General features: G+C 47.3%; 1 protein-coding gene across 10 annotated transcripts in view; it reads left to right on the top strand.

Moving 5' to 3' along the window:
- Positions 1 to 27,297, top strand: part of Med12l (mediator complex subunit 12L) — a 320,796-nt gene that overhangs the window by 31,039 nt on the left and 262,460 nt on the right. For 6 of the 10 annotated variants that reach the window (XM_032898339.1, XM_032898334.1, XM_032898336.1 and 3 more), the window contains 3 exons: positions 762 to 953; positions 2,591 to 2,623; positions 5,451 to 5,610. In XM_032898339.1, coding sequence (XP_032754230.1) covers positions 762 to 953; positions 2,591 to 2,623; positions 5,451 to 5,610 — 385 coding nt within the window. The remainder of the gene's footprint in view (positions 1 to 761; positions 954 to 2,590; positions 2,624 to 5,450; positions 5,611 to 27,297) is intronic. The other 4 variants (XM_032898341.1, XM_032898340.1, XM_032898338.1 and 1 more) reach the window with 1 other exon arrangement.

The raw sequence follows: 27,297 nt of genomic DNA, 5'->3' as shown, positions 1-27,297 counted from the left end.
ACCTTTGTTCCTTTCCATCCCTCTCTTTGCCCACCGTATACTTGGGATTACAGGAAATAATAAACAGTAGGCAGACACCCGCTTCTCTGCTCTGTCCCATTCAGACTCGCCCTTCCCCCAGCTCTCCCTTCCCTCCCTCCCCTTCCCCTTGTAAAATTGTCAGTTCAGTCGAAATGCTGGGTACCTAATTTATTCCTTTTCTAGTTATTCTTTTAGATACATTTCTCTAGATTCTTGAAGGAAGTACTATCAAGTGTAAACACAGAATTTTGTTTCTAAAAGCATGTGCTGTTAAGAGAAAACAGGAGTAAGAGTGGTTCTGTGGTCCCCGGACTTTGTCCTCTTCAGTGTAACCCCGTGAGGGAGCTCATTCTCTCATGAGGCCTGTGCAGTGACCAGCAAAGAAGTGTGCAGCTAAGATTCAAGCGCGGCCCATTCTGAAACTCATGAAACTCTGATGGAATGAACTTCACATTACCTGAGGTCTCCGGTGGTGCTTCCCTTTTCCCAGCCGTCTGGGGACAGCGGGGTAAGGGTGGTGAGGGAGTTTTTCATTGTATTACTGGAAAGAAATCACACCTTGGGACTCTAGGACTTACTATGTGGAAATCATAGCTTTTAAGCGTCAAAGATAGGAATTTTCATTTTCTCTGATAGGCTGTATCAAGATTTTAGTTGAAACAGTGAAGACAAACTAGGTAACATTAAGGCAGATGCACACTGTTTAAACACTGTCTTGCTTCCGTCTTTTTTTTCTGCAGATCGGTGCGTATTTTAGCAGCATATTGGCTGAGAAACTGAAGCTTAACACTTTCCAGGACACCGGAAAGAAGAAACCCCAAGTTAATGCTAAGGATAATTACTGGCTGGTCACTGCTCGATCGCAGAGTGCCATTCACAGTTGGTTCTCTGACCTAGCAGGGAATAAACCACTTGCTATTTTGGCAAAAAAGGTACCAAGTATTTTCTTCTATTGTCGTGATTACAGTTTTATAAATGAAGCCGTTTGAGATAATGTTCACATGTACACTTTTTCCCCTATTCTTTTTTAAAACCAGAGTTTCAGTTGTAGGTACACATGTCCAGACAGTTCTATTCCTATGTTCTTCCCTCTATATTTTGATCACAGGGAGTGCTTTGGCCATCTAAAAACCTCAGGGATCTGCATAAAGGCAGATTTTGCTGACTTAGATATATCTTAGAATTTAAGAGTAGGTAATAAGTCTTCAGTTCCACCCCCTGCATTACACTTTGTTTTCTTAGATCAAGATGTTTGAGATACAAGGCAAAGATCCCTTGCTTTGAGTTTATTCCCTTGTCTGTCAAAATACCCATCCTCACACAGGTGTACACATACACACACACACATACACACACACACACACACACACACACACACACACATATGCACACATATACGCACACATAAACACACACATACACACACATACACACACACATACACATATGCACACATATACGCACACATAAACACACACATACATACACATACACACATATATGCACACGTAAACACATATACATACACACATACATACACATAGACACACACAAATATTTTTAGGCTAAGTTAAGTCTTATTACCATGCAAGACAAAGATTTTTATTCTGTGTACTTGTGCTGTGAAAAGGCGTTTTAAACAAAGCAGGCATATGTATTTATAACTTTGAGAATTTTTTGGCAAGGGTGTGTGTGGGGTGGTAGAAGGTTCTTTTAAAATCTCTACTTTTAGTAATTTTCTTCAGAGGAAATAATCAGTGTAAAGGCTCAGTAATCTTGTGTGGTCCCAACAACGTAAGATGTCCTTTGAAAGTCTATAGTAAAGTTAGAAATTTCCCCCAGTCTCTGTCTCTGCCTTCTTGTATACCTTTGTAACAATTCCAGGTATCTCTTCTCATCTCCCCTGAAGTCCCTTAGTTCTAGGGCCTCCGTCATCAGTTCTAAGTATGCAGCGGTCATTTCCACCTGGTGTAGATCCAGCTCGGAAGACAATGCCTTCATATACTTGTGTGTTTGCTTTTGAAAGCAACTCTTTGAAATCAGTGCCTGCATCCTCCATTGGCTTTAATTTGCTGTGTCTTGACACTGCATGCCTCACATAGATAGATAGATAGATAGATAGATAGATAGATAGATAGATAGATAGATAATGACGAAAGGCACCTGCAGTCTTTGAAGAACACTTGTTTAAGTGTGACCAACTCTTCCTAGAGTTAGTGCCACTGTTTCAACCCGCCCAAACCACAGCGCTGGAACACTTCAATCCCAGTATTAAAATGTTTTTGGTCTCACTGTGGCCCATGGATTGTGTCTGAAGACCATGTAAGCCTTAGAGCATCCTTCAGAGTTTGGTGACTTTTGAGCACCAATTCATATCCTCTGTGCTGTCAGTTAGGTGTTTAAGGTTTTCCTCTGCTACAAGCTCTGAGAATACTTCTCAGGTGCTTTCTTACGGTGAATATTGGTAAGGAATTGGTTTCCTTGCCTTAAGGGTGTAGGGGTCTCATCTTTTAGGAGGGAGGTAACTCATGGTGTGCTGTATTAGCTCTTGTTCTTCTTTCTTTATTAGGAGCTGCCTCTGGCCAAGTCAGGTGTCCCTCAGGTAAGCCTTGGCATTAATTCTTTGCAAACATAGACATTTCTTTATAAAACATTGACTCTACCTTGGTGTGTTCATGTCTTAGGCATTCCAAGAGTCTGTCTTCCCCCCTTCTCAGGGTTTCATCCTTTTGAGATGGCAAAGGCTCTTGTAGTTTTGGGCAAAGGGCCAAATTCTCTATATGGTCTTCATAGTCACTTAATTTCTGATATTTATGAATAAGGATGCTTAGGAAGGCAACAGTGATTTACTTGCTGTGGTCCAGAGTCATCTTCCAGCTCTTACCCAGCTTCCAGAATAGTTTTTATGTGGTATAGATCATGTTTCTGGCATGGTTTTCCATTAGTATAAAGCCATACAGTACTCCAGAGGTGTCTGTAAGGACTTGTGATTTAGTCACTGTCATGACTTACTTTTGAAAAGGAGAATTCTGCCAACCAGGGATATTCTTCTAACTCTTGAACAGTCGGCTCGCTCTTAACCTGTGTTTGCAGGTGCCCTTGGTTACTGGTGGTCTAGGAATTTCCTCTGGTTCTGGTCCTGTTTAGACAATGGAAGGTGTTCTTCTCTCTGAGGGGAGAAGAGATGATAATATCCTTGTGTTTATGGAAGAAGCACACACTTAGCATCTTAATTGCCTTTGTAGCTCTAGATTAATGTAGACATTAAACTGCTGCCCAGTGTTGCCAAAATTCAATGTCAAGTTGATGTCAGATGTCTTATAGGAAAAAAAAAAATCCATTACTGAGAAATAATCATAGGAATCATCATTTCCTCCCCAAGTTGGCCCAAACTATAGATTGGACAAAGCCATCACACTTATCTTCTCTCTTAATCAAGTAACGTCCTTCACATCTGTGTGCTTGGATATCGAAGCCCCGACTTGACTCAACTCAGGCTTTTGCCATTTTGTCCTGTGTTGCTAGTGTCAGATCTGTGACTTGGTTTGGCATATTATGCTATTTTATCTAAACATTTCACATTTTCGACTGTTTGCATTTTTTCCTCCTAACAGTTGCTGTTTAAATAAATCCTTTGCTCATCTATGAAAGATACTATTCATAGGACTCTTTGGAGACTCTGTCTTTTACCTTGAATTTATCTACGTTTTTCAGGCTTCACTCTTGTGTCCTTTTGGTGTACATGAATGAGAGGCAACAAGACACGGACTAACACCGTTTAAACTACTGGCCCCGTAGTTTACATTCTAGTGGAAAGCATCAGGTCTTGAGCTGAATGTTTGACCCTGTGTTTTTCTTGTCTCTGTCTTGAATTGATAGTAACTGCAGACACCGTGTTCCGTGAGAGATGTGCCCTGTGTGATAAACGGGCAGGACATTTTCTCATTAAAATGTATCACTGCGTTGTGCAGAGATGAGGCCTTGCAGATTTGGCTCATGTGTTTTTTGCCTCCCTTCAGTTGTTTTGTGCAGTGCAGTTTTCTGTGTCATGAGGGCAATGTTCTGAATTCAGCACCCAAGGCTGCAAGTGTACCTGATCAAAGAGTCTTCAGTTTTCTGTAAACACAGTGTCAGCACACTGTACTCCACTGACCAAGGCCAGGAGGCAGTCCTTCAGCAGTGGAACAAGTTGATGGTTCTTTGGAAAGACCAAATGAAGTAGCTTGCTTTCAGGGACTTACTTTTTTTTTTTTTTTTTTTTTTAATTCCAGGGACCATACCTTGTGCTAGGCATGCAAATGGTTAAATTTAAAAATCCACTGACTTGACAACCTCATAGAAAAATTCTGTGTGGGATGAATTGGCAGGTTTAAACTTTGACTTTTCAACCCGAATTCAAGTCTGATTTTTGGGATAGAGAAATTTGTTGGTATCCATGGCAGGGTTCCAGTGTCTTCTTTTGAAAGGGCCTTAATCTGTGGCATGAAAACACCAGGACTGGTATAGACAAATCCCTAATCAGGCAACAGAGTATTATTGGTATAATTTTTATTGTACCAATAATCAATTGACATGCTTAGAAAAATACAGAATAACCACTTTGTGAGGTGCACAGAATCCAAATTGGCTAGAAAGTGGTGAACTTGACTGGCAAAGCCAAGGGAAGTGGTTGAGCAGCGGTCATCCCACTATGGTGCATGGCGTGTGTGCACAGTCTTGTAGTCCTGACCTGCTGCCCTATATATAACAGTGGGACTGCTGTTCACTCTTTGTACCGCGATTACAAACCGAAGAGGTGACATAGATGACCAGGCTGTTCACAGGCTGTTTATGAGGTGTTCTGGAAGAACGAATTAACTCTTTCGAGCCATTCCCTGGTACATTGGGATGCTAATTTGCTGAATGGCGCCTTTGTGGTCTTGAAGAAATAATTAACAGCCTCGAGTGTCTCCTTCAGCCAGCAAATTAATTGCCGTGCTAGTGTAGCTCAGTGCGTGTGAGGCAGACCCACCGATCCATCATCGTAGGCTCTGCTGAAGACACTCTCAGAAAGTTTCTGGGAATTGTGGCCTTTGTGAAATGTTGCAGTTAGAAAGCGTCATACCAAGAAAGCATCCACGGATAAAATGAAGAGTGATGGCAAACTCTTTCTGATCTCTCCCTTCCAGTTTTGGGATAAATCATTTAGAAAGAATATCGTGAAATTGTTTTTCCTTATCTGAGAACGTGACGAGACTTTGTTTGATCAATAAGAAGGCACAGCTGAGAACCAGCTTGCCATGGGTCAGACATAATTTTGATCTTTGTTTCCTAATGAGAATTGGAATTTTCTTCCCTCTTTTCAAACCGCGTGCACTCTTCGAGAGTCTGTCAGACATGCTGTCTTAGAGCAGCGTAGAGTGTCTGATTGCCGTGTTGTTTCTTTTTAGGTCCCCATCCTCAGTAAAAAGGAGGACGTCTTCGCATATTTGGCTAAGTATTCTGTGCCGATGGTTCGGGCAACGTGGCTGATCAAGATGACTTGTGCCTATTACTCTGCTATATCTGAAGCTAAAATTAAGAAGCGCCAGGCTCCGGATCCCAATTTGGGTAAGCGAGACAGCGGGCAATGTTTTATATATTTCACTATTGGTTCTTCAAATAATCGTGACCTGCACCCTCTTAGAACTCAGCATCCCGGCACGATGACGATGGAGAAAGCCCTGTTGATATCTCCAGGATGTACCCTATCTCAACTCGGTACTGGCACAGCTGTGGAGGTGCCGGTCAGACCACCATCATCTCTTGTCTGGGCGGAAGCAACCTCTGACTGGCTTCCCTGCGTGCTTTTGCTGTAGTGGAGCAGGCCTGAAGTCGGAGTGGGGAGCGGGCAGCTGTCGCTTACCCCCTCCTCCCCTGTGCTCACTGCCTCTTTTCTGGTCGTACCGCTCGCTGCCTTTGCCTGTGTAATGACAGTTGATGCCAGTTAATCTTGCTACTTCAACACAGCTTTCTGCACTGTAGCTGGAATGATCCTATTAGAACAGAAGTCATGCAGTCCTGTGCGCAGAATCCTTTCATGACCTCCTACCCTGCTCACCTGCTGCCTGCTCTGGCCAACGCCAGCAGCCTGTATAATTTTTTTTACTTTAAGCCTTACCGTCAGCAGGCGGACACTGCTTTGCTTCTCCGGTACAGATGCCTAAGTGTGTGCTCCCCGGTTCCACTGTGGTTCTGCTCAGTGACATCTGGGACCACTCTGGATAAAATCGCTGTTGCCTTGTTCTTTATTTGATTTACAGTTACTACTACTACCCATTATATCAATTTATTGGTTATCTATATTTAGGTACCCTAACTGTACAATAAGGCTGCATGGACATTTTTAGTGGTTCTGGGCTGGATTTCTTCTTGAATTCCTCAGTGCTGGTCTCTCAGGGTAGTCTTGCATACAGAAATTGCTCAGTCATTTTTAAAACACAGAAAGCTGGAAGCATTTGTGTCTGCGTTATGTTGTGACGTCATTTTGTATGTGTATGTGTGTTTTAAGCATTTCACCAATTCATAATCCTTGAAACTTGGAGCATCACCGGCTGGTGAGAGTGCTCTATTCTTTATGTGTGCACACATGCACACATATTCATTTGTTGTTGTTGTTGTTATTTGTTCTTGCTAATATTTTCTTTGATGTTCAGTTTAATTTTACAACTGGTAAATATATGAAAGAGGTACCTGGGTAGATCAGTTGGTAGAACCTGGGACTTAAGTACAGAGAGCTATACAGAAATTAGTCTCCTAGCTGCCTCTCGGAACAATTTTAGAAAAAATTAGAGTTGCCCAGGCCCTCTCCATCCTAGGTTTGAGTGTATTACCATGGAGCACAAGAGCCTTCACCAAGGGAAGGGAAATGTTTTCTCCAGCAGAGAACATGGTGGATTCCTCGTCCCGTTCATCTCTTACCATCCCTAGCGTCAGATGGTTTGAGGAGGTGTGCACCCCCTGCCTCAAGCTAAGCTTTCCGTTAGTTGTGTGTTTACACAAGCTTGTCTGCTGGATTCACTCTCTAGTTGTATTTTTCTATCCCTTCATAAGCAACATAGTGCATACTATGACTTGTCTTTTGATTACGTCTGCAGAGCATTTCGGATCTTTATGATTCCTGTTGTGCATGTAAAACTGTTAGCGTTTAAATCATTGAGGAAGTGGAACACCTTCTGTACTCTTTCTCAGGATAGCACATACTGACCTGAAATCTGAAAAACGCTAAATTAGAGTTGTACAAGTTTTAGGAATTTGCTTATGACCTCTCGGGTTAGGGTTTCTGAGTCTTCCTGATGCTGCAACCCTTTAATTAATTTCCCTATGTTGTAGTGACCCCGGCCATCATAGAGTTATTTTGTTACTTCCTAACATATTATTGCTAGTGTTATGAGTTGTAATATCAATATCTAAATACAGGATATCTGATATGTAACCTCTGTGGAAGGGTCATTTGACGCCCTGCAAAGAGGTCACAACCCACAGGTTGAGAACCAACATGGAGTGTTGTGTGTTGTGCTCCAGCTCTGCCAGCACGTGGCTGCGGGGTCAGTCTCTTCTCCATGTCCTGCTCATCTGTCTCATCTGTTTCAGTTGTTTTAAGTCAAGGAGAGTTCTTATGCCTTTCTTTTCCTTGACTGATATTTCTGAAAGGGGCGAGTTTTATTTTAGAGAGGTCCCCCATTTCCCTTTCTCTATTCTCATGATCGCTGGTGATTGTCCTCCATGTTGGGGATATCTCACAAGCAGTTGTTCTGGTTAGCTTCATGTCAGCTTGGCTCAAGCAAGAATCATCGGGAAGCGAGAACCTCCACTGAGGAAATGCCCTGACAGATCGGTGCGGTGCACTCTCCTGATGGATGATTGATTGGGGGTGGGTGGGTGTAGTTTACCGTGGTGGCTCCACTCCTGCTCTGATGTCCTGGGCGCTGTAAGAAAGACTGAGCAAGCCAGTAAGCAGCCCTGCTCTATGGACTCTGCATTGCCTCCTAATGCGTCGTTCGACTTCCTGCTCTGACTTCCATGACTGAACTGTCAGATTGTGGAGCTGTAAATGGAAATGAACACTTCACCTACCATGTTGGTTATGTAGAAACCTAAATAAGACAGCAATTATATGACCATCTCGGCTTGTCATATAATATGACGAGGTGATACCTGCCACATTTCTGTAGTAAAAATTACTGTCTTACCCTTTGTATTAGTTATTGAATAATTTAATTACATAACTACTATTGCTTCCTATCCTACCACCCTCTTTGAAAGTGGTCTCACTATATGGCCAAGAGTGGCCCTATACCTGAGTACTCCCCACCCCCTCCCGCCTCAGCCTCCTGAACTCCAGGACTACGGGCATGTGACACCACGCCTAGCTTTCTGTATTCTTACGTGTGCTTCATTTTATTATTATTACTTTTTATTTATTTAATTTTTTTGCTATTACAAAGTTTTGCCAGTATGTTGAGCCATGACTTAACACTCAGAAGCAGAGGTAGAGGCAGGTGGATCTCTGATAGTTTGAGGCTAGCCTGGTCTACTAAGGGAATTCCAAACTAACCAAAGCTACATCTAAAACCCTAGATAGTTTGCTATCTAACTAGGGTGCCAGAGAGAAGTCTCAGTGGTTATACTGGATGCTCTTAAAGAGAGCCTGGGTTCCATTTCCAGCACCCATCTGGAGGGTCACAATAGCCTGTAACTTAGTTGTAGGGGCCATAAGTTTTCTGTCCTGAGAGCATCATACAAACAGGCAAGACACCCATGCATCTAACATTAATAATTAGTAAAAATGCCACAAGCCCCCAATGTCAGAGTCAATACAGATGCAGATCAGAGCTTTTTCAGTATTTGATATAGGACCACTGGATGGTTGAGGCTCCTGGATTCTTTAAACTGTGGGGTCCACACAAGGCGTATTGAACTAGAAAGGAAAAAAACCAAGATGAGACCTTTTATGAGTCCATTGTCAATATAATGTATATACTAAATCAATGTATGTAAATTATGTCCAGTCAAATGCCATTATGGTCTGTAAGGTAATGAAGGACTGCTGATGTGCCTACCAGACATCTTAGTTCTGTTCTGTTATACACCATGACCAAGGCGACTTATATAAGGAAGCCTTGGGGAGCATGGCAGCAGCCAGCCAGGCAGGGAGGCAGGCAGGGAGGCAGGCAGGCAGGGGAGGAGGCAGGCAGGGAGGCAGGCAGGCAGGAGGGAGGCAGAGGAGGGCAGGCAGGGAGGCAGGGAGGGCAGGCAGGGAGGGGGCAGGAGGCAGGGAGGCAGGAGGCAGGGAGGCAGGAGGCAGGAGGCAGGCAGGGAGGCAGGGGCAGGCAGGGGAGGCAGGGAGGGAGGGAGGCAGGGAGGCAGGGGAGGTAGGCAGGGAGGCAGGCAGGGGAGGGGAGGCAGGCAGGGAGGCAGGCAGGGGTGCAGGCAGGCAGGGAGAGGCAGGGGGGCAGGCAGGGAGGCAGGGAGGGTGGCAGGGGAGGCAGGCAGGGGAGGCAGGGGAGGCAGGGGAGGCAGGCAGGCAGGCAGGGGAGGGAGGCAGGGGCAGGGCAGGCGGAGGCAGGCAGGGAGGCAGGGGGAGGAGGGGGGAGGCAGGCAGGCAGGGGGGCAGGGGAGGCAGGCAGGGGAGGCAGGCAGGGAGAGGGGAGGCAGGCAGGGGAGGCAGGCAGGCAGGGAGGCAGGGGAGGCAGGGGAGGCAGGCAGGGGAGGCAGGGAGGAGGCAGGAGGCAGGGAGGCAGGGGAGGCAGGGGCAGGGGAGGCAGGGGAGGGGCAGGCAGGCAGGCAGGCAGGCAGGGGCAGGGAGGCAGGGAGGCAGGGAGGGAGGGAGGCAGGGAGGGAGGCAGGCAGGGAGGCAGGCAGGGAGGCTGGCAGGGAGGCAGGCAGGCAGGGAGGCAGGGAGGCAGGGAGGCAGGCAGGCAGGGAGGCGGGCAGGGAGGGAGGCAGGCAGGCAGGGAGGCAGGAAGGGAGGCAGGCAGGCAGGCAGGCAGGCAGGGAGGCAGGCAGGGAGGCAGGCAGGCAGGGAGGGAGGCAGGCAGGCAGGCAGGGAGGCAGGCAGGCAGGCAGGGAGGCAGGGAGGCAGGCAGGGAGGCAGGCAGGCAGGCAGGGAGGCAGGCAGGGAGGCAGGGGACTGAGCCAGACAAGGAGGCCCGCAGGCAGGCAGAAACAGAGGGAGGGAGGGAGGCAGGGAGGCAGGCAGGGAGGGAGGGAGAGAGGACGACAGGGAGGCAGGTGGGGAGGCGGGAGGGCGCCGGTGGGGGGCGGGGGGGGGGGGGGCAGGCTGCAGGCAGGGGGGAAGGCAGGCAGGCAGGAGGCAGGAGGCAGGCAGGCAGGCAGGGGAGGCAGGCAGGGGGAGGCAGGCAGGGGCAGGGAGGCAGGGAGGCAGGGGAGGCAGGCAGGCAGGAGGCAGGCAGGGAGGCAGGGAGGCAGGCAGGAGGCAGGCAGGGGAGGCAGGCAGGCGGAGCAGGGGGCAGGGGAGGCAGGGGAGGCAGGCAGGCAGGGGGAGGCAGGCAGGGAGGCAGGGGAGGTGGGAGGCAGGCAGGGAGGCAGGGGGGAGGCAGGCAGGGGAGGCAGGCAGGGGAGGCAGGGAGGCAGGCAGGCAGGGGAGGCAGGCAGGGAGGCAGGCAGGGAGGCAGGCAGGGAGGCAGGGAGGCAGGCAGGCAGAGGCAGGCAGGCAGGGAGGCAGGGAGGCAGGCAGGGAGGCAGGCAGGAGGCAGGGGAGGAGGCAGGGGCAGGCAGGGGAGGCAGGGAGCAGGAGGCAGGCAGGGAGGCAGGAGGCAGGGGAGGGGAGGCAGGCAGGCAGGGAGGCAGGCAGGCAGGGAGGCAGGGAGGCAGGCAGGCAGGCAGGGAGGCAGGCAGGGAGGCAGGGAGGCAGGCAGGGAGGCAGGCAGGCAGGCAGGGAGGCAGGGAGGCAGGCAGGCAGGGGGAGGCAGGCAGGCAGGGGGAGGCAGGGAGGCAGGCAGGGCAGGCAGGGAGGCAGGGAGGCAGGAGGCAGGGGAGGCAGGCAGGAGGCAGGCAGGGAGGCAGGGGCAGGCAGGGAGGCAGGGAGGCAGGCAGGGGAGGCAGGCGGGCAGGCAGGGGAGGCAGGCAGGGGAGGCAGGCAGGCAGGCAGGCAGGCAGGCAGGGAGGCAGGAGGGCAAGGAGACAGGGAAGCAGGCAGGGAGGCAGGCAGGAAGGCAGGCAGGCAGGGAAGCAGGCAGGGACGCAGGCAGGGAGGCAGGCAGGGAGGCAGGGAGGGAGGCAGGGAGGCAGGCAGGGAGGCAGGCAGGGAGGGGAGGGAGGCAGGAGGCAGGGAGGGAGGCAGGAGGCAGGCAGGGCAGGAGGCGGGAGGCAGGGGGAGGCAGGGAGGCAGGGAGGGGCAGGGAGGCAGGGGAGGCAGGGAGGCAGGCAGGGAGGCAGGGAGGCAGGGAGGCAGGCAGGGAGGCAGGCAGGCAGGCAGGAGGGGGGAGGCAGGGAGGAGGCAGGGGAGGCAGGGGAGGCAGGGAGGCAGGCAGGGGGCAGGGGAGGCAGGCAGGAGGCAGGCAGGGAGGCAGGGGAGGCAGGCAGGGAGGCAGGCAGGGAGGGAGGCAGGGAGGCAGGCAGGCAGGCAGGCAGGCAAGCAGGCAGGCAGGCAGGCAGGCAGGCAGGCAGGCAGGCAGGCAGGCAGGCAGGGAGGGAGGCAGGGAGGCAGGGAGGGAGGCAGGCAGGGAGGGAGGCAGGCAGGGAGGCAGGGAGGCAGGCAGGGAGGCAGGCAGGGAGGCAGGCAGGCAGGGAGGCAGGCAGGCAGGGAGGCAGGCAGGCAGGGAGGCAGGCAGGGAGGCAGGCAGGCAGGCAGGCAGGCAGGGAGGCAGGAAGGCATGGTGCTGGGGCAGTAGCTGGATCTTAGATGTTGAGATAACCACAAGGCAGGGATGACCGCAGAGGGTGGGGTTAGGGAGCAGGCATGGGCCAGTGAGTGAGAACATCCTAATTGGGAATAGCATGGACTTTTAAACATCAAAGCCCACCTCCAGTGACACACCTTCTCTCACAAAGCCACACCTCCTAACCGTCCCCAAACAGTACCACCAACCCTGGAACAAGCATTCAGACGTGAGCCTGTGGAGACCATTCTCATTCAGGCCACCAGAACATAAAAACAAACTCTCCATTTGCACACCGCAGTGCTATCTTCCCCCATCACATGTGTTAAATACAAGGAGTTTCAAGTTCAAGGACCCTGTCAACCCAGTCCCTCGTGCACTTGGGTGGGTTTCCATGTCCAGCACACGTGGCTGGGTTTCTAAGGATCCCTTTGTGCCCATCCATCCCATTTTCTACCTCTGTAAAGCTTCTAGTATCTTCATTAGCAGCTCCAGGTGCTGCAGACACAGCGGCTTTTCTTTCTCATCCCAGTGGCATCACAGTGTGTTGGCTGAGGGACACCTTTCTTCACCAGTTCTTCAAGGACCGTAATCCGGCCATGGGAGACCTGTGGCTTCAGCCTTCTAACAAAGGTTCTTATAAGGCATCACGGCGCCTTATTTTAATTGGAGTTGAGACTCTAGGATTTTCCCACTTGATTTACTTGTCTCACCATTTCTCCAACAAGGTCTGGCTTGGTTAGGAAACAAGCACCATAACCCCACGCCTTTGCCCTCTCGGGGGCCACCACAATTAATGCTGATCGTCTGCGTAAGGGCAGACCATGCAAGCAGCATCAAATGCTCATCCTGCACCACAGCAGCACACTGAGCAGTTGCTATTGTTTGTGGTAAACCCATTCTCTGGCTTTTACACGTCTGATACAGTTCGCGATGACGAGTGAGCAGTATAGATCCCAACAATAAGTTTTTTTTAACTGGTGTTCTAAAATCCAGTTTGTGAGAATACACGCTGGATTAGCAGCCCTGTCCGAGGCACGGCCTCTCAACCAGCTTTCCAGGATGAAATTTTCTTTCTTGACACATAGGTTTTGTGGAGCCGTTCCGTATGTACAGAGATGAGTTTTAAATCTGCATAGTTATGAATATTTATGGAGTTGATTGAGGTTTATAAAGAGCTTAGGGCATCGTTTAGCCAATTTTCGTCCCAAGCATTTTCTTCCTGCTTCTATGCTGCATTGCAACTCTACAAACGGAACAGATAGATAAAGTAGTGGAGGCTAACTCCTGTGTGCTGGGTGGTGGGGGGTCACAGCCAAGTCCTTTGTGCTGGGTATGGGGGTCATAGATAAGCCCTGTGTGCTGACTGTGGGAGCCATAGCTAGTTTCTGTTTGCTGGGTATAGGGGCACAGTTAATTTCCGTGTGCTGGGTATGGGGACCATAGGTAACTTCTTGTTTGCTAAGCTAAGTCCAGGGTGCTGGGTGTGGGGGCCACAGCTAAGTCCTGTGTGCTGGGTGTAGGGGCCACAGCTAAGTCCTGTGTGCTGGGTGTAGGGGTATAGTTAACTCCTGTGTGCTGGGTGGGGGGGGACACAGCTAAGTCCTGTGTGCTGGGTGGGGGGGCCACACTTAACACCTATGTGCTGGTATGTGGAGGGAACTCCTATGTGCTGGGTATGGAGTGCCACACTTAACACCTATGTGCTGGCAGAGGGGTGGGCACTTAGTGCCTATGTGCTAGGCTAACTCCTATGTGCTGGGTATAGGGAGCCTGCCAAGCCTGTTGGAACTGTCTTGCTAATACCTGGTGGCCCCTTTCTCAGACTGACTACTTGATTTGGAGATCCCACAGTGGCTATATTCTGAGTGGGTCCCCTCCCACTTAGAGCCACCTGGCCAGGCTTGCTTTTGCCCCAGGTACGTGGAAACCTTTTTCTATGTATTTTTTTACATGCAAGTGCCAATATGCCATGTATAGTGTATGGAATGATTCTATTTTTCAAATAACTAAAATCTTTTTAATTTTTTTTAACACTGCAATCTTGCTACATCTGGTGGCCTCTTGTGTTTTCCCATTGTTTTCAGCTTCTCTAATTGTACAGAGCATTTAGAAGCACTTGCCTGCATCAACACAGTCATTACATAGCAAGGTTCACACTCAAGCAAGCTATATAGCCAAGCAGACACTCTCACATGCTGGATGAGATTGAACGCACTTGAGAAGATTAACTTGCAGAATTAAGTCTGTGTTCTGGCTTTGAGAATGAAAACATCGTTCAGCATGTTTGGGGCAAGATTGACTATCAAATGTCATCGTTTTCCTAGCATTGGTTTTTATGACTTTCGTCATCTTGATAATGTGTTTTAGGATTTGTAGAGTGTTTTCAATAGAAATGGCTTTTATTCCCTTGTAATAGAAACATATGTTTTATTTTCTGTTCCACATTCAGCGTTGGAACAGAGCTATGAAAGAGTGCTATTTAATTTTATTGGAAGAAGTTTTTCTTTTTCCTAAAGCTAAGTGTGCTAACAGTAACCATGAGGCAACATACAGACACTATCATGTTAAAGGTGTAGATCTAATATATAGGTATCTTAGTCACGGCTCTATTGCTGTGAAGAGACAACATCACCAAGGCAACACTTATAAAAGAAAGCAATTAATTGGAGCTCGAGTACAGTTTCAGATGGCAGACAGGGTTGGTGCTGGAGAAGTAGCTCAGATCCTGATCTGAGACACACACACACACACACACACACACACACACACACACACACACACACACACACACTTAACATATACACACACAACACATACATACACCACACATATACACACACTCACGCATACATACACACCACACATGTAACACATACACATACATGCACACACACATATCCCACACATACACACATATTCACACACACATATACACACACACTCACACACATACATACACCACACATATATACACACTCACTCACATACACATATACATACATACACTCACACTCACATACATACATATACACACCACACAAATATACACATACACACTTACATATACACACCACACATATACACACCACACATACACATGCTTACTCACATACACACATGTACACACATACACATACATGCATACATACACACCACACATACACACACATACACACATATACACATACACACTCACTCACACACATATACAAACACCACACATATACACACACTTCACTCACACACATATATACACACACATTACACATGCACACACACCACACATACATACCACACATTCACACACACACACACACATATACACACACAGTCACTCACACACACATATACACATACGTACCACATATACACATACCACACATACACACCACACACACCCCACACATGCACACACACACACACACACACACACACACACACACTCTCACACTCTGTGGGGCATTTTTTAAATTAGTGGTTGATGTGGGAGTTACCCTGTAAGGAAAGCAGGCTGAGCAAGCCAGTAGCAGCACTCCTTCCTGGCCTCTGCTGAGGTTCCTGCCTCTAGTGCACCCTGGTTTTTCCTTCACGAGGGATTGTCATGGGTGAGATGGAAGCACCCCTTTCCTCCTCACGCTGCTTCTGGTCCTGCTTGTTATGGCAGTAGAAACCCTGACTGAGAATTATCTACGTTCAGAGCTGGTGCCCACCAGCACAGCTCCATATTACAGACTCACAGACTTTAAGACCAAGGAGCCAGGTATGAGAGAGTACGTGTGTAGTGTTAGTCCTTCTGGGACTGGCCGTGTCACTTAGTGCAGTTTTTGGCTCCACCTGTTTCCCTGGAAATTCTATATATTTATTCTGACAGCTGAGTAAGATCCTATAGTGTGCGTTTGCCACATTTTCATTCTTTTCCTGCTGTTGGCCATTTAGGCTGTTTTCTCCTTCTTTTGTGAGTAGAGGAGCAGTGACCGTGAATTGTGGTATTGCTGTAGTGGGATGTAGACTCCTTCCTGCGTGCCCAGGAATGGTGTAGCTGTCCTACTAGGGTACTGCTGTTTTTAGCTTTTTTTGACAAGCCCATACGTACTTCCATAGCATTAAACTAGTTTAGTCTTCTGTCAGCAGTAATAAGGGTTTGTTTAGTTTCAGTTATCTTGTGAATTGAATCCATTTTGTTTTCTGGGAAATCGATATGTTTAGCTGCCTTAAATGTTTTGATCTTAACACAGAAAAACACTTTAAATGGGTCGGCTAATAGTTATGAACGAGAAGCTAAGTCTCGAATGGAGTCACCACTGCAGTATTTAAAATGATTAGGAAGCCTAGTTTTTTGTTTTTTTTTTTTTTTTGTAAACTGATTTTACCCTGTGAGCCATCGTTAACTGTGAATTAGCCAATTAACAGTGCGACAGTGTTTGTTGTAGACACTGCTGCCATTGGAACAAATGGTGTCTTATGTGTTTATGAACTGGCACAATGAGGGAGAACATGTGCCCATTCCTCTGAGGCTGATGTGCTGAAGAGGTGTGTGTGTGTGTATGTGTGTGTGTGTGTGTGTGTGTGTGTGTGTCTGTGTGTTCCTGTGCATGTGTTCCTGTGCATGTGTTCTTGTGTGTATGTTCTTGTGTGTGAGTGTGGTGGCTAACCTTGGCTATCAGGTTAACATACCTGGGAAGATCGAACCTCAGTTCTGAGTTGCTTTCATCAGATGGGCGTGCGGCCATGTCTGTGGGGAATTCTCTTAATTGCTAACTGACATAGAGGGGCCTGGCCTGCTGTGGTTGATGCCATCCCTGGGCCTGGACTGCAGAAGACAGGTAGCTGAACATGCCGCTTCTCTCCTTTTGCATTCTTCTGTGGTCTTCAGCTTCCTGCCTTTGCTCCCCTCAGTGGTGGTGTAAGTTGTATGTTCCGTAAACACATTTTTCTCTAAATTGGCTTAGGTCAGCATTTTACTATAGCAACATAGAGCGTGTGTACATGTGTGTTGGTGCCCTTGCGTGCACCTGAGGTCAACATTAAGCGTTTTTCAGGTGCCATGGACTTTTTTTTTTTTTTTTTTTTTTTTTGAGACAGGGTCTTGGACCTGAAGCTGGCTGATTAAACCAGGCTGGCTGTCCTGAATGTCCCAAACATCTGTCTGTCTCTGATGCTACAGCGCTGGGATTGCAAGTGTACTCTCCATTGTGCCCAGATATTTTGTGTGCGTTCTGAGGGATCGAATCACGGTTCTCTGCATATGTCATGGTTGTTTGTGTTTTAGGGGGGCTCACAGGACAGGAGGACTGAGTGTATCTTAGGTGTCTGGCTCTTTGGCCTACTTGTGGGACCCTTTTCTCCCTACGAGGTTGCCTCTCCCAGCCTAATGTGAAGGTTTGTGCCCGCTCTTACTGTATCTTGTTGTGGTATGCTCAACTGATGTTCCTGAGGCTCCTGTTCTTTTCTAGGGGGAGACAGGGGAGAGGGGACCTGGGGAGAGAAGGCGTGGGAGAATTGGCAGGAGTGGAGGAGGGGAAGCCGCAGTCAGGATATAGTGTATGAGAAAACAAATGAGAATTAAAAAACAATCTGGTCCTATGCTATCAGGTAGTACTCTGCTGACCGAGCTATCTTCCAGGCTTGCTAAGGATGTTTTTCAGTCTGGTGATATTCTGTTCTCTGACTCTTAGTCTGTCACTAGCACTGTTGGCCTTTTGTTGGTATTGCAGTGTTATACAGGGCACCACCGACCCCATCTCCTTAGTGAATGGTGCTAGAATTAGGGTGTATTTCGTCCATTCTCTGACTTATTAGTTGAACACGTTGAGAAGGCTAGAGTCTTATTTCACAGATGAGGACCATGTGAGCCAATGTTGGACAAAGAACTTGAGCTCAGTCATTTAACAAGAAGGCTCCAGAGCCCATGCTTGGACTCTGTGCCAGCCAATCAGTGGGGACAGAGGGAAGGATATAGACACCACTCTCTGTAGGTATTCCTTGTTTCGGTAGAGGGTATGCGTCCATACAGTTCAAACCTTGGAAGGCAGAGAGAGTAGAGAAAGGAATGAATGCGGTCTCGGGGAATAAGCCTTTGCAGTTAGCTTAGAAGAAAGGTGCTTCCTAGAGCAGAGTTGAGAGTGGGCTGAATGGTAGTCAGGTAAGGACATTTCTGGCAGATGGATCGTGAATGCAGGTCAGCACCTGATGGTAGGAACAGGCCAGCAAAAGCTTCCTGTGCTGTGCATCTGCTGTCCTTCCCTCAGCTTCAGTTCGCGCAGGGCTTGAGGTCCTGCTTGACCTGATGATGGGGAAGCTGTGAGCAGGTGTGTGATTACTGTTAATGGATACACTATCCTTCACTTTCCTGACTGTAAAACGGAGATGACTGACAGCACTCTGTGAGAACGGGAAGAATCGGTATTTCCTGAAATGAATCCATACCTCTAAAGTGTTGAGGACAATCATGGTGCATACAGTAGTTATAGATTGTTAGTACCACTGCTGTGAGGGGCACTGTCATTACTAGCCAGCATAGTTGATTATTTCTGGCACGACACTGTTACCGTGTAGTAGGTTTTACCACTCTGTTTTGTTTAAACTGCTGTGGGTGAAGCTTGCTAATACCCTGGCCTCTGGGACACTGGCAGATGCCTTTTCTCCTCCCTGTGAGGAGGTGATTGCTGCTGACATGCATGTGCGACGGACCCAGGCTCTTGGAGCCAGCAAGCATTTCAGGGTGAGAGGATGCTGGCCATGGGTAGGGTGCTGGATATGGTGACCGTGGACAGAACTGTTGTCGCTGGTGCTATGGGGGACAGGAAGACCAAAGCAAAGTTCAAGGTGCCACAGAACAGAGACAGACAGACAGACAGACAGACACACACACACACACACACACACACACACAGAGAGAGAGAGAGAGAGAGAGAGAGAGAGAGAGAGAGAGAGAGAGAGAGAGAGAAGATCCATTTGCAACGTGAGCAGCTTTCATTCTGGTAGAAGTTGTTGGGCGTTCGCTACGATGAACACTGATGCTATGTGTGGAGTCCACGAGGTCTTGTTTTAGAGGACGGGGTAGGTTAGGAGCTGTTTAAAATGCTTTGTGGTAAAACCGCTGAGGGCATCGCTGTTTACTCACGGCAGTTCTTCTGTGCCACATGAGGTTTTGAGGTTGGCTGTGAGCTCGGAACCACTCTTATCATCCCCGAATATAAAGGAGGAATGGTGGCCCCCTTTTCATGGTGAGTAATTTCTGATGTCACTGAGGCATTCAGGCTGCAAAAAATAAGCCCCCCAAACACATAGTTGACAGTCTGGTTCCTTATCTAGCCAACCAGCTTCCTTCCAGTTTGAGTTCTTGAGACCACAGGCTAACTTTGTAGATTCTGGAGACAGGCTTCGGTCAAGGACTGCCTCCGAACTTTCAGTGTTCGTTAGAGCTCATTTCTCATGAGGACATGGGTGGAAATCAAGGACTCTGTGGACTAAGTTCTCTTTTTGACTTTTTCATGGGTTCTGGGATCAAATTTAGCTTGGGTGGCAAGTTCCTTTGCCCACTGAGCAATCGTGCTCATTCTTTTATTGTTAATGTATACTCTTTCATTTTGGGTTTCTTTAAATTGCATATTTTCCACATGCAACACAGTGACATTTTAATACTTAAAACTCGTAACACATATGCAGAGGCACGTTCATTCCTCTGTATTCTCTATACCCTCAGCCATTTCTTGTTAGCTTCCATCTTTGAATTTTGTTTTCTGCAAACATTTGCAAATACATGCATGCATCCTTTTCCCCTTTCGGCTGTATGCAAAAGATGGTTTTACTACACCTTATATTAACTCGCCCCTCTTTGCTCCACAGATCCCGGAGATTACTTGGCAGTCTTACGACTTCTTAGGCTCTCTCTGTGTGGAGTTTACTGTCGTTTATTGGAACTCAGTAATAGATGTTTGTGCTATGTCCAGTTTTCTTGCTATAGTTTTCTCATTATTCCCGTGAGGGAGCATGTCTGTGGGACTTGTCAAAATGTGCTTTTTTGATAACAGCATAGATTTTTTTAAAAACAATTGTTTAGTAAACATACATCTTTGCCATTTATTTAACTGAAAAGCAAATTTGCATCCTTAAGAAAGCAGCCATTTATTAACATTAAAAATTAAATCTCTCCCCAAGAAATATAGACTGTCCAAACAAAACAAACAAAAAACAAAACAAAACAAAAAACACACACACACACACACACACACACACACACACACACACACACACACACACACACACACACACCCTTTCAGTGCCAAGTGTTGAAATCGCCCTTCGAGTTGTTTGCACAGGGTAGAGTACTGCCATCGCTCTTAGCTGCTTCCTAAAACTCTAATGCAAGATGCTGCTGCTGAAGGCACCACACACTTAGAGCAAAGAACTTTGAGGAATTTAGCTAGAATTGATCGAAAGCATCCTCCCTTGAGATTACTTTTCCAGTATCCAAAAAAGTAACCAACACTGCTATCCAGCTGTGAAGTATACCAACCATAACAATGACCAACAAGGCAAGATAGTGTCACTTACCTCTGACAGTGGCCAAAAGCCATCCAGTTGAACCTAAGACCCCCTAAACAGGGGAGACTTCATACATCACTATAAACCTGGCCAGCTACCCGTGGCTGGTGAGGCCATGGGCTTCAGAGCAGAACTGCCAAGTCACTTTCATAAAACAGTATGATTCCCAATTGCACTCTAAGTCGTTATCTTTATAATCCTAGACAAGTGTAGCTCCTGCCCTCGTCAAAGAATGTTCTTTGTGTAGCAGATAGAGAACACTGCGGAAATCCACAACTGCTCAAAATGCGGAAAGCGTTATAGGGTACCCAATACCAACTAATATGTCAGCAATGCAACCTCTATTACTAAGGGTCAGTAAACATCACGGAAGAGGGGTCAGACAGCTTGTAAGAGCCAGTGGACCAGGAAGCCTGCTGTGAGACAGGATCGTCTATAAATGCCAGGGAAGCGACACCCATAAAAATCTGAAAGAGATGGTTACTTAAAGAAGACCAGGGTAATGACAACGTCAGTTGGCATGCCAACATGGATGGGGTAAAAAATCACAAAGCCTTACCCCTTGGATGAAGAACTCTGGATGGCTAATGGCTGCTGAGAGAGGAAGAATCAATTTCCTCCAAGGACGAGACTTTGATAGGTTATCCAATCCAAGGGGCCAGCCTCAAACACTATTAAACGCCACTAGGAGTGGGCGTGTGGGGTCGCAGTCCAGCACCACTTCTGATTCTATCCCTTCTGTCCGTCCTCTTAAATGTGCACAGCCCGTTTGCAGTCAGGGCTTCATGCTACTCACCCTAAGGGAGGGGAGGCTGCCTGAGGCTAGGAAGATGTCCTGGGGTGAGGGATGAAGGGATCAATGGAGTGTTCATTTGTTTCGCAGATTTATTACTCAGAACATAAACCAGGAAGCTTGAAACCCACCCCATGTGCTTTAAATTGGTGAATATATGCCATCAAAACACAAACTTTTCAAAGTGGTGCTTTTGTAGTTTGACTGAAATGTCAATTCTGTGATGGTTAGAAAGCTGCTTTAAAGCAAACAGCAAAGGGCTTAAGTTTCGGAGTTATCCTATATAAAGTGTGTATAGCGCTCAAAGCAAATGGTCTTGAATGATTTTCTTCTGAAGCCCAAGTCAGCTCTGCTGTGTTGGAGTCCAGACTGCAGACTGTGGGTATAGAAAGCAGGTATTAGTCTTTAGGGCGTCAGGGAGATTGTGGGTGTGAACCATGTAAAGGGAATTGGCACTCATTAGGTGATCGGATCATGCTCGGTGCCTAGAAAAATTAAGTATGGGGCTTCTGGGGTGTTGGCGGCAGGCATGAGGGCTGTTTTGGCTGCTCTGTAAAATGTGGAAGTAACTGTGTTGTAGCTTCTTGGTCTCCTGTTGTTTTGTATAGTCACCTGACCAGAAGGTGTCTTGTTTTGTGTCTTCACAATAGAACTTGTCTATGGTATTTTTTTTATCAGAAGTGGAAGTACTAGAGCAGCTACTCTGTGTGTGTGTGTGTGTGTGTGTGTGTGTGTGTGTGCGTGCATATGTGTGTATATGTGTTCATATGCATGTATATGTGTGTGATTGTGTGTGTGCGTGCATATGTGTGTATATGTATGTGTGTGATTGTATGTGTGTATATGTGTGGTGTATGTATATGTGTGTATGAGTTAAGTGCTGTGCCATTTTTATTGTTGAAACTTCTCAAACTACCATCAGCACTATGATCAAGGCATGAACTACATGCTGGTGAGGAAAGGGGAAAGGGGAGTTTCAGTTTTGCTGAACAAGGGATTGAAGCTTCTTCTACCAGCTGTGCAGGGGACATTAGTATCTGATGTAAGAATACACCCAGGGCTGCTGCTTCGCCGGGGAGCTGGCAGCAGCTGCCTTTCTCTAGCTACACTCTTCTGTCTCTCCTGCCACTAATATCCTCAGGAGGAACCCCTCCCTCCATTGCTGAAGCTTCTTCTCCTTTCTGGGGGGACATGTCCACAAGCGTGTGCAGGAGGGCCCAGTGCATGGTGTGCACTGGGAAGCAAAGGCATTAGCTGGTCTACAAGTCTTTTGTCTTTCGGGAAACTTTCTCTCCTGGGCCTGGTCCCAAGGCAGAGGAAACATGTCCTAAGGGGTTAATTAAAAGTACTAGCTCAATCTTCATAAATATTGCCCTGTTTTTCCACACTGGGAATCTCTTACTATGCCCAGACAAAGGTCATTCCTCACTGAAGTATCCACAGAAATCTGCATGTCTGTAATGATCTCAAAATTAAAAAGTGTAATTAAAGGAAGAAGTTAATGTACCAAACCCGAATGCAGCCTCCCACCTCTAAATGGTTTTGTGTGTCCCACATGGTGGCACTGTTATCTCCCCAGTCACTCCACTGTGAATCCGGAAGCTTCTCTAATCGAGCCTTTCCCTTCATGTGTTATCAAGCTGGTTACTGATTTCCCCGGCCAGGGCCCCACTCCTACCTCTCTCTGTTCCCTGCCAGGGTCACAGCCCTGCTGAATGTGGTAGCCCTGCTCACTTTGTTTATGTAACTTCCTGAGAGCTAGCCTTCATTCGTGTATCCGATCCTGATACTCCTTTGACCAGAATTCTTCAGTGCCTTTTAAACATCTGTGAAAGGCTGCACAGGCGTGAAGTCACTGCCTGGGTTGCTGGTTTGAGAACATTCTTGAAGATGGTTGTGTGTTTCACTAGTGCCCTCTTGTGGTCAGTGCTTGTACACTCACTTGGGAACATCTAGCTGCTGGAGCCTCCTCTGCTTCCATTATCCGCTTAGCCAGAGACAGTGCATTGCTGCTTCTGTCAGTTAAACTCACGTGTGTTTTCCTACTAGAAGTGACAGACTGCCACCCTTCGACCCCTCTCTCAGAAGTGTTTCTCCCACTGTTGCTGGCCCCCCTGCGCCTTCATGTCTCTCTGGGCCTCACGAATGACTTGCCTCAGGTGGTTTCTTTCTTCTTCTTTTTTTTTTTTTTTTTTTTTTTTTTTTTTTTTTTTTTTTTTTTTTGGGGGCTGAGGATTGAACCCAGGACCTTGCGCTTCCTAGGCAAGCGCTCTACCACTGAGCCAAATCCCCAACCCCCAGGTGGTTTCTTTCTTAATTCTCTTAGTAGCTCCCAGCAGAACCTCCAGCCTGCAGTAGACTGTTTGTGGCTAAGTGCAGATGGCTTTCATTTTAGATATTTATTGTTTGTTTTCTTCTAGGGTATAGTCCCGATTTCATAGCAGCAGTAGTTTGTATAATATGAAATGTCTTTGGGCAATAAAGCCAGCTTAAAAAGAACACAGGAAAATCTTGTATGCACAGAATGCATTCGCTTTTCTGGCACACATGAGCTCTCTACCGATGAGTCACATCAGAGCAGAAGAAAATAGTTAGATTTATTATTATGTTATTATTACTTTTTAATTGTTGTTATTGTCCGTGTGTATGTAACATGGACGTCTATGGAGGCCATTGGCTCCCCTGCAGCTGGAGTCACAGATGGCTGTGTGCTGCCTGTTGTGCGAGCTTGGAACTGAACTCAGGTCCTCTGGAAGAGCAGAGGGCTCTTACCTGCCAAACATCTTCCCAGCCACAGGCAAATATGTTTTCAAAAGATCAGTGTGTCCGGTCACTTACTCTTCTGTGTAATAAGTGTGTAATGATTGTTTCTGTTGTGTACAGAAGCCTGCGTGCCACCCCCTCCCTCTCCGCTCTTACTCCCTCACCAGCCAGAAGGGAAGGGCAATGCTCGCTGACAGTCCAGTGGACACGGTAACCTAGCCAGCGCGTTGACTCCCTTGGCCTCACATCACACTGGGGTAGTAGCTATGATTTATGCTTTAGTTTATCCAGGCTGCCAGTCAGCACACTGGCAAGCACGTTTTGATTCCAGAAGTTAACGTTTGCCCAGTGGGGATTTTGGATAATGATAACTTTAAAAGTCATATTGTTGTGGACATTAAAAAGAACGTAGACATTTCTAAGTCCCTTTATCCTCTACCCAGCTTTAACCCTAAACTTATGGCTACTCTGTCTTCTCCCTCTCATCTCCCTCAACTGCCCTCTCTTCCAGAAATCAGAGAGTTTACTTTTATTTTACTTTGTGAAATGTAGATAATTTCTTACTGGAAATAAAGTAATTCAAGAAAAAAAATCACTTCCCTGAGACATAATTCACGTGCTATATAATTAACTCATTTATAAAGTCAGCCTGAAGATGTTTGTGTTGTAAAGCCATCTGTTGGTGACAAAACTTTTCCTGAGAAAAGTTACATTTATATTACAGCTTACATTTCTACTCACCCCAGATAGGGAGCGCACAAGAGACCAAAGTACGGGCACCACTAAAACCCAACTTGATGAACAAATGAGTTTTATTGGTGTTACTTACAGGAATATGGGTGAGGGATTCCTTACTGGAGCAGAAATGACTCAAAGACTGCTGCGTCACCAAGGCCTAGCATGGGTGACAGCTCACAAAAGCTGGGAACCTGGAGCACGCCGCATAGCCCACAGGCAGTGGACCAGGTTGGAGAGCGTCTTTCCACAGCAGCTCCGGTCTAAATAACTCCTAGGCATCTCCACTGGTTTCAAGAGCCTTCTGTGCAGATCTTTGAGCCTTCGCAGTCCTGTCCCCCCTTTTCAGTAGTTCTCAACCTGTGGGTCACAGCCCCTTTGGTGTTGAATGACCCTTTCACAGGGGTCACCTAAGAACATCAGAAAACACAGATACTCACATTACAATTCACAAAGTAGCAAAATTGCGGTTATAAAGTATTAGCAGTGCTGGGGGGGAGGGGCACCGCGACGGGAGGAGCTGTATTAAAGGGTTGCAGCATTGGGAAGGTTGAGCACCTCGTCTAGTGTCAGAGGGACTCTCCCTCTTATTGCTTGCTCTGGCAAGCAGTGACTTCCTGCTTCAGTAGCTTCCCTGCAGGAATGTTTCAGTCTTGGAGGAAACATTTGCATCCCCATCAACCCCATCCTTCAACCCCATTTTAGAACATTTTCACCCTGCACAAAACCCTGTAAACATTAACGTCACTAATCTACTTGTGTATAGATTTTCATAACTTGGACATCGTAAGTCATGTAACATATAGGTCTACCAAGATAGCATTTTCCCCACTTAGTATTTCCAGCGGTTCCTGGGTGCTATAGCAGGTCTCGTCAGCAGAACATCCCCTTCTGTCTCAGTATTGCTGCACTGTAGGCAGAACGCGACAGTTGGCCCTCTCATCAGTTGATGTTTAGATTTACTGTCCCTCAGGAGTCTCCATGCACTCCGGGTACACTTGTATACAGCCTTCGTGGAGATAGGTGTATATTATCTCTCTGCTACATAGCTGGCTGTAAAGTCGTTACATCGCGTCTCCATGTTTAACTTCTCTTTTTTCCTCAATGTCACATTCTCATCAGCCATCCACGTGGACCCCACTGCCCCTGTGTCTTTGCCAATGCTCCTACTGTGTTTTGGTTATAGCCAGCCTAGTCTTGGGTCATTGTGTTGCCTTTTGCCTTTTTTTTTTCCTCTCTCTCTCATAGCGTCTGATGTTGAGCCGCGTCTGAATGTACCTTTTAGGCCATTTTGCTGATCCTCACTGAGAAGTGTGCATTCCAGTCTTCCCCAAACCTAACCTTATGACTCTTCATGTGTTCTAGACCCAAGTCCTTTCTTGGGTGTGTGGTTTTTCTGATATCCCTCAACCGGTTATCTTTCACTGATGGTATTAATCAAGAAAGTGTCTTAGCATGAAACAGGGTGGCGGTGGATGATCTGTCAGTGTTTCTTACATTGTGTTTGGAAATGGATCCTGCGGCTTATACATGCTGCAGCTGTATTTCTCATTCCGTCAGCTGCTAAGTCTGACTGATTACCCCCCTGAAGGCTTGATTAAGGTTTCAGTGGAGAGGTTTTCACCTCTGACCTAGAGTGATGCCGCAGCCAGATTACCTTCAACACCTGCTCTTTCTTTCCTGGTTACAGTTGCGTTCTGTTGTTTAGCCTCTATCATTCCTTTTATACAGTTTCCAGCTGCTTTTGTAAAAAGAAAGATTGTGGAGTGAGGTTACCCAATCACAGAAAAACACACGTGGTATGCACTCATTGATAAGTGGATATTAGCCCAAAAGCTCGAATTACCCAAGATGCAATCCACAGACCACATGAAGCTCAAGAAGGATGACCAAAATGCGGGCGCTTCACTTCTTCATAAAAGGGGAACAAAAATATCCATAGGAGGGGATATGGAGGCAAAGTTTAAAGCAGAGACAGAAGGAACGGCCATTCAGAGCCTGCCCCACGTGTGGCCCATATATATACAGCCACAAAAACTAGTTAAGATGGATGAGGCTAAGAAGTTTTGCATGCTGACAGGAACCGGATATAGATCTCTCCTGAGAGATCTAACCTGAGCATGGCAAATGCATAGGCGAATGCCAGCAGCAAACCACTGAACTGAGAACGGGATCCCTGTTGGAGGGATCAGAGAAAGGACTGGAAGAGCTGAAGGGGCTTGAGGCCCCATATGAACAACAATGCCAACCAACCAGAGCTTCCAGGGACTAAGCCACTACCCAAAGACTATACATGGACTGACCCTGGACTCCAACTGCGTAGGTAGCAGAGAATAGCCTTTTTGGGGCATCAGTGGAAGAGGAAGCCCTTGGTCCTGTCAAGGTTGGACCCCCAGTGCAGCGAATATCAGGGGTGGGGGGATGGTGGGAAGTGGGAGTGAATAGGGAGGGAATAATGCCCTCATGGAGGAGGGGGAGGGGATGGGGATTATGGACAGGAAACTGGGAAGGGGAATAACATTTGAAATGTAAATAAAGAAATATATCCTATTAAAAAAAAAAAAAAAGAATGTG

This window comes from Rattus rattus, chromosome 3, assembly GCF_011064425.1.
Source record: "Rattus rattus isolate New Zealand chromosome 3, Rrattus_CSIRO_v1, whole genome shotgun sequence".
In the NCBI taxonomy this organism is placed as follows: domain Eukaryota; kingdom Metazoa; phylum Chordata; class Mammalia; order Rodentia; family Muridae; genus Rattus; species Rattus rattus.
The sequence above is the reverse complement of the archived record's forward strand: the minus strand, read 5'-3'. Positions and strand labels throughout refer to the sequence as shown.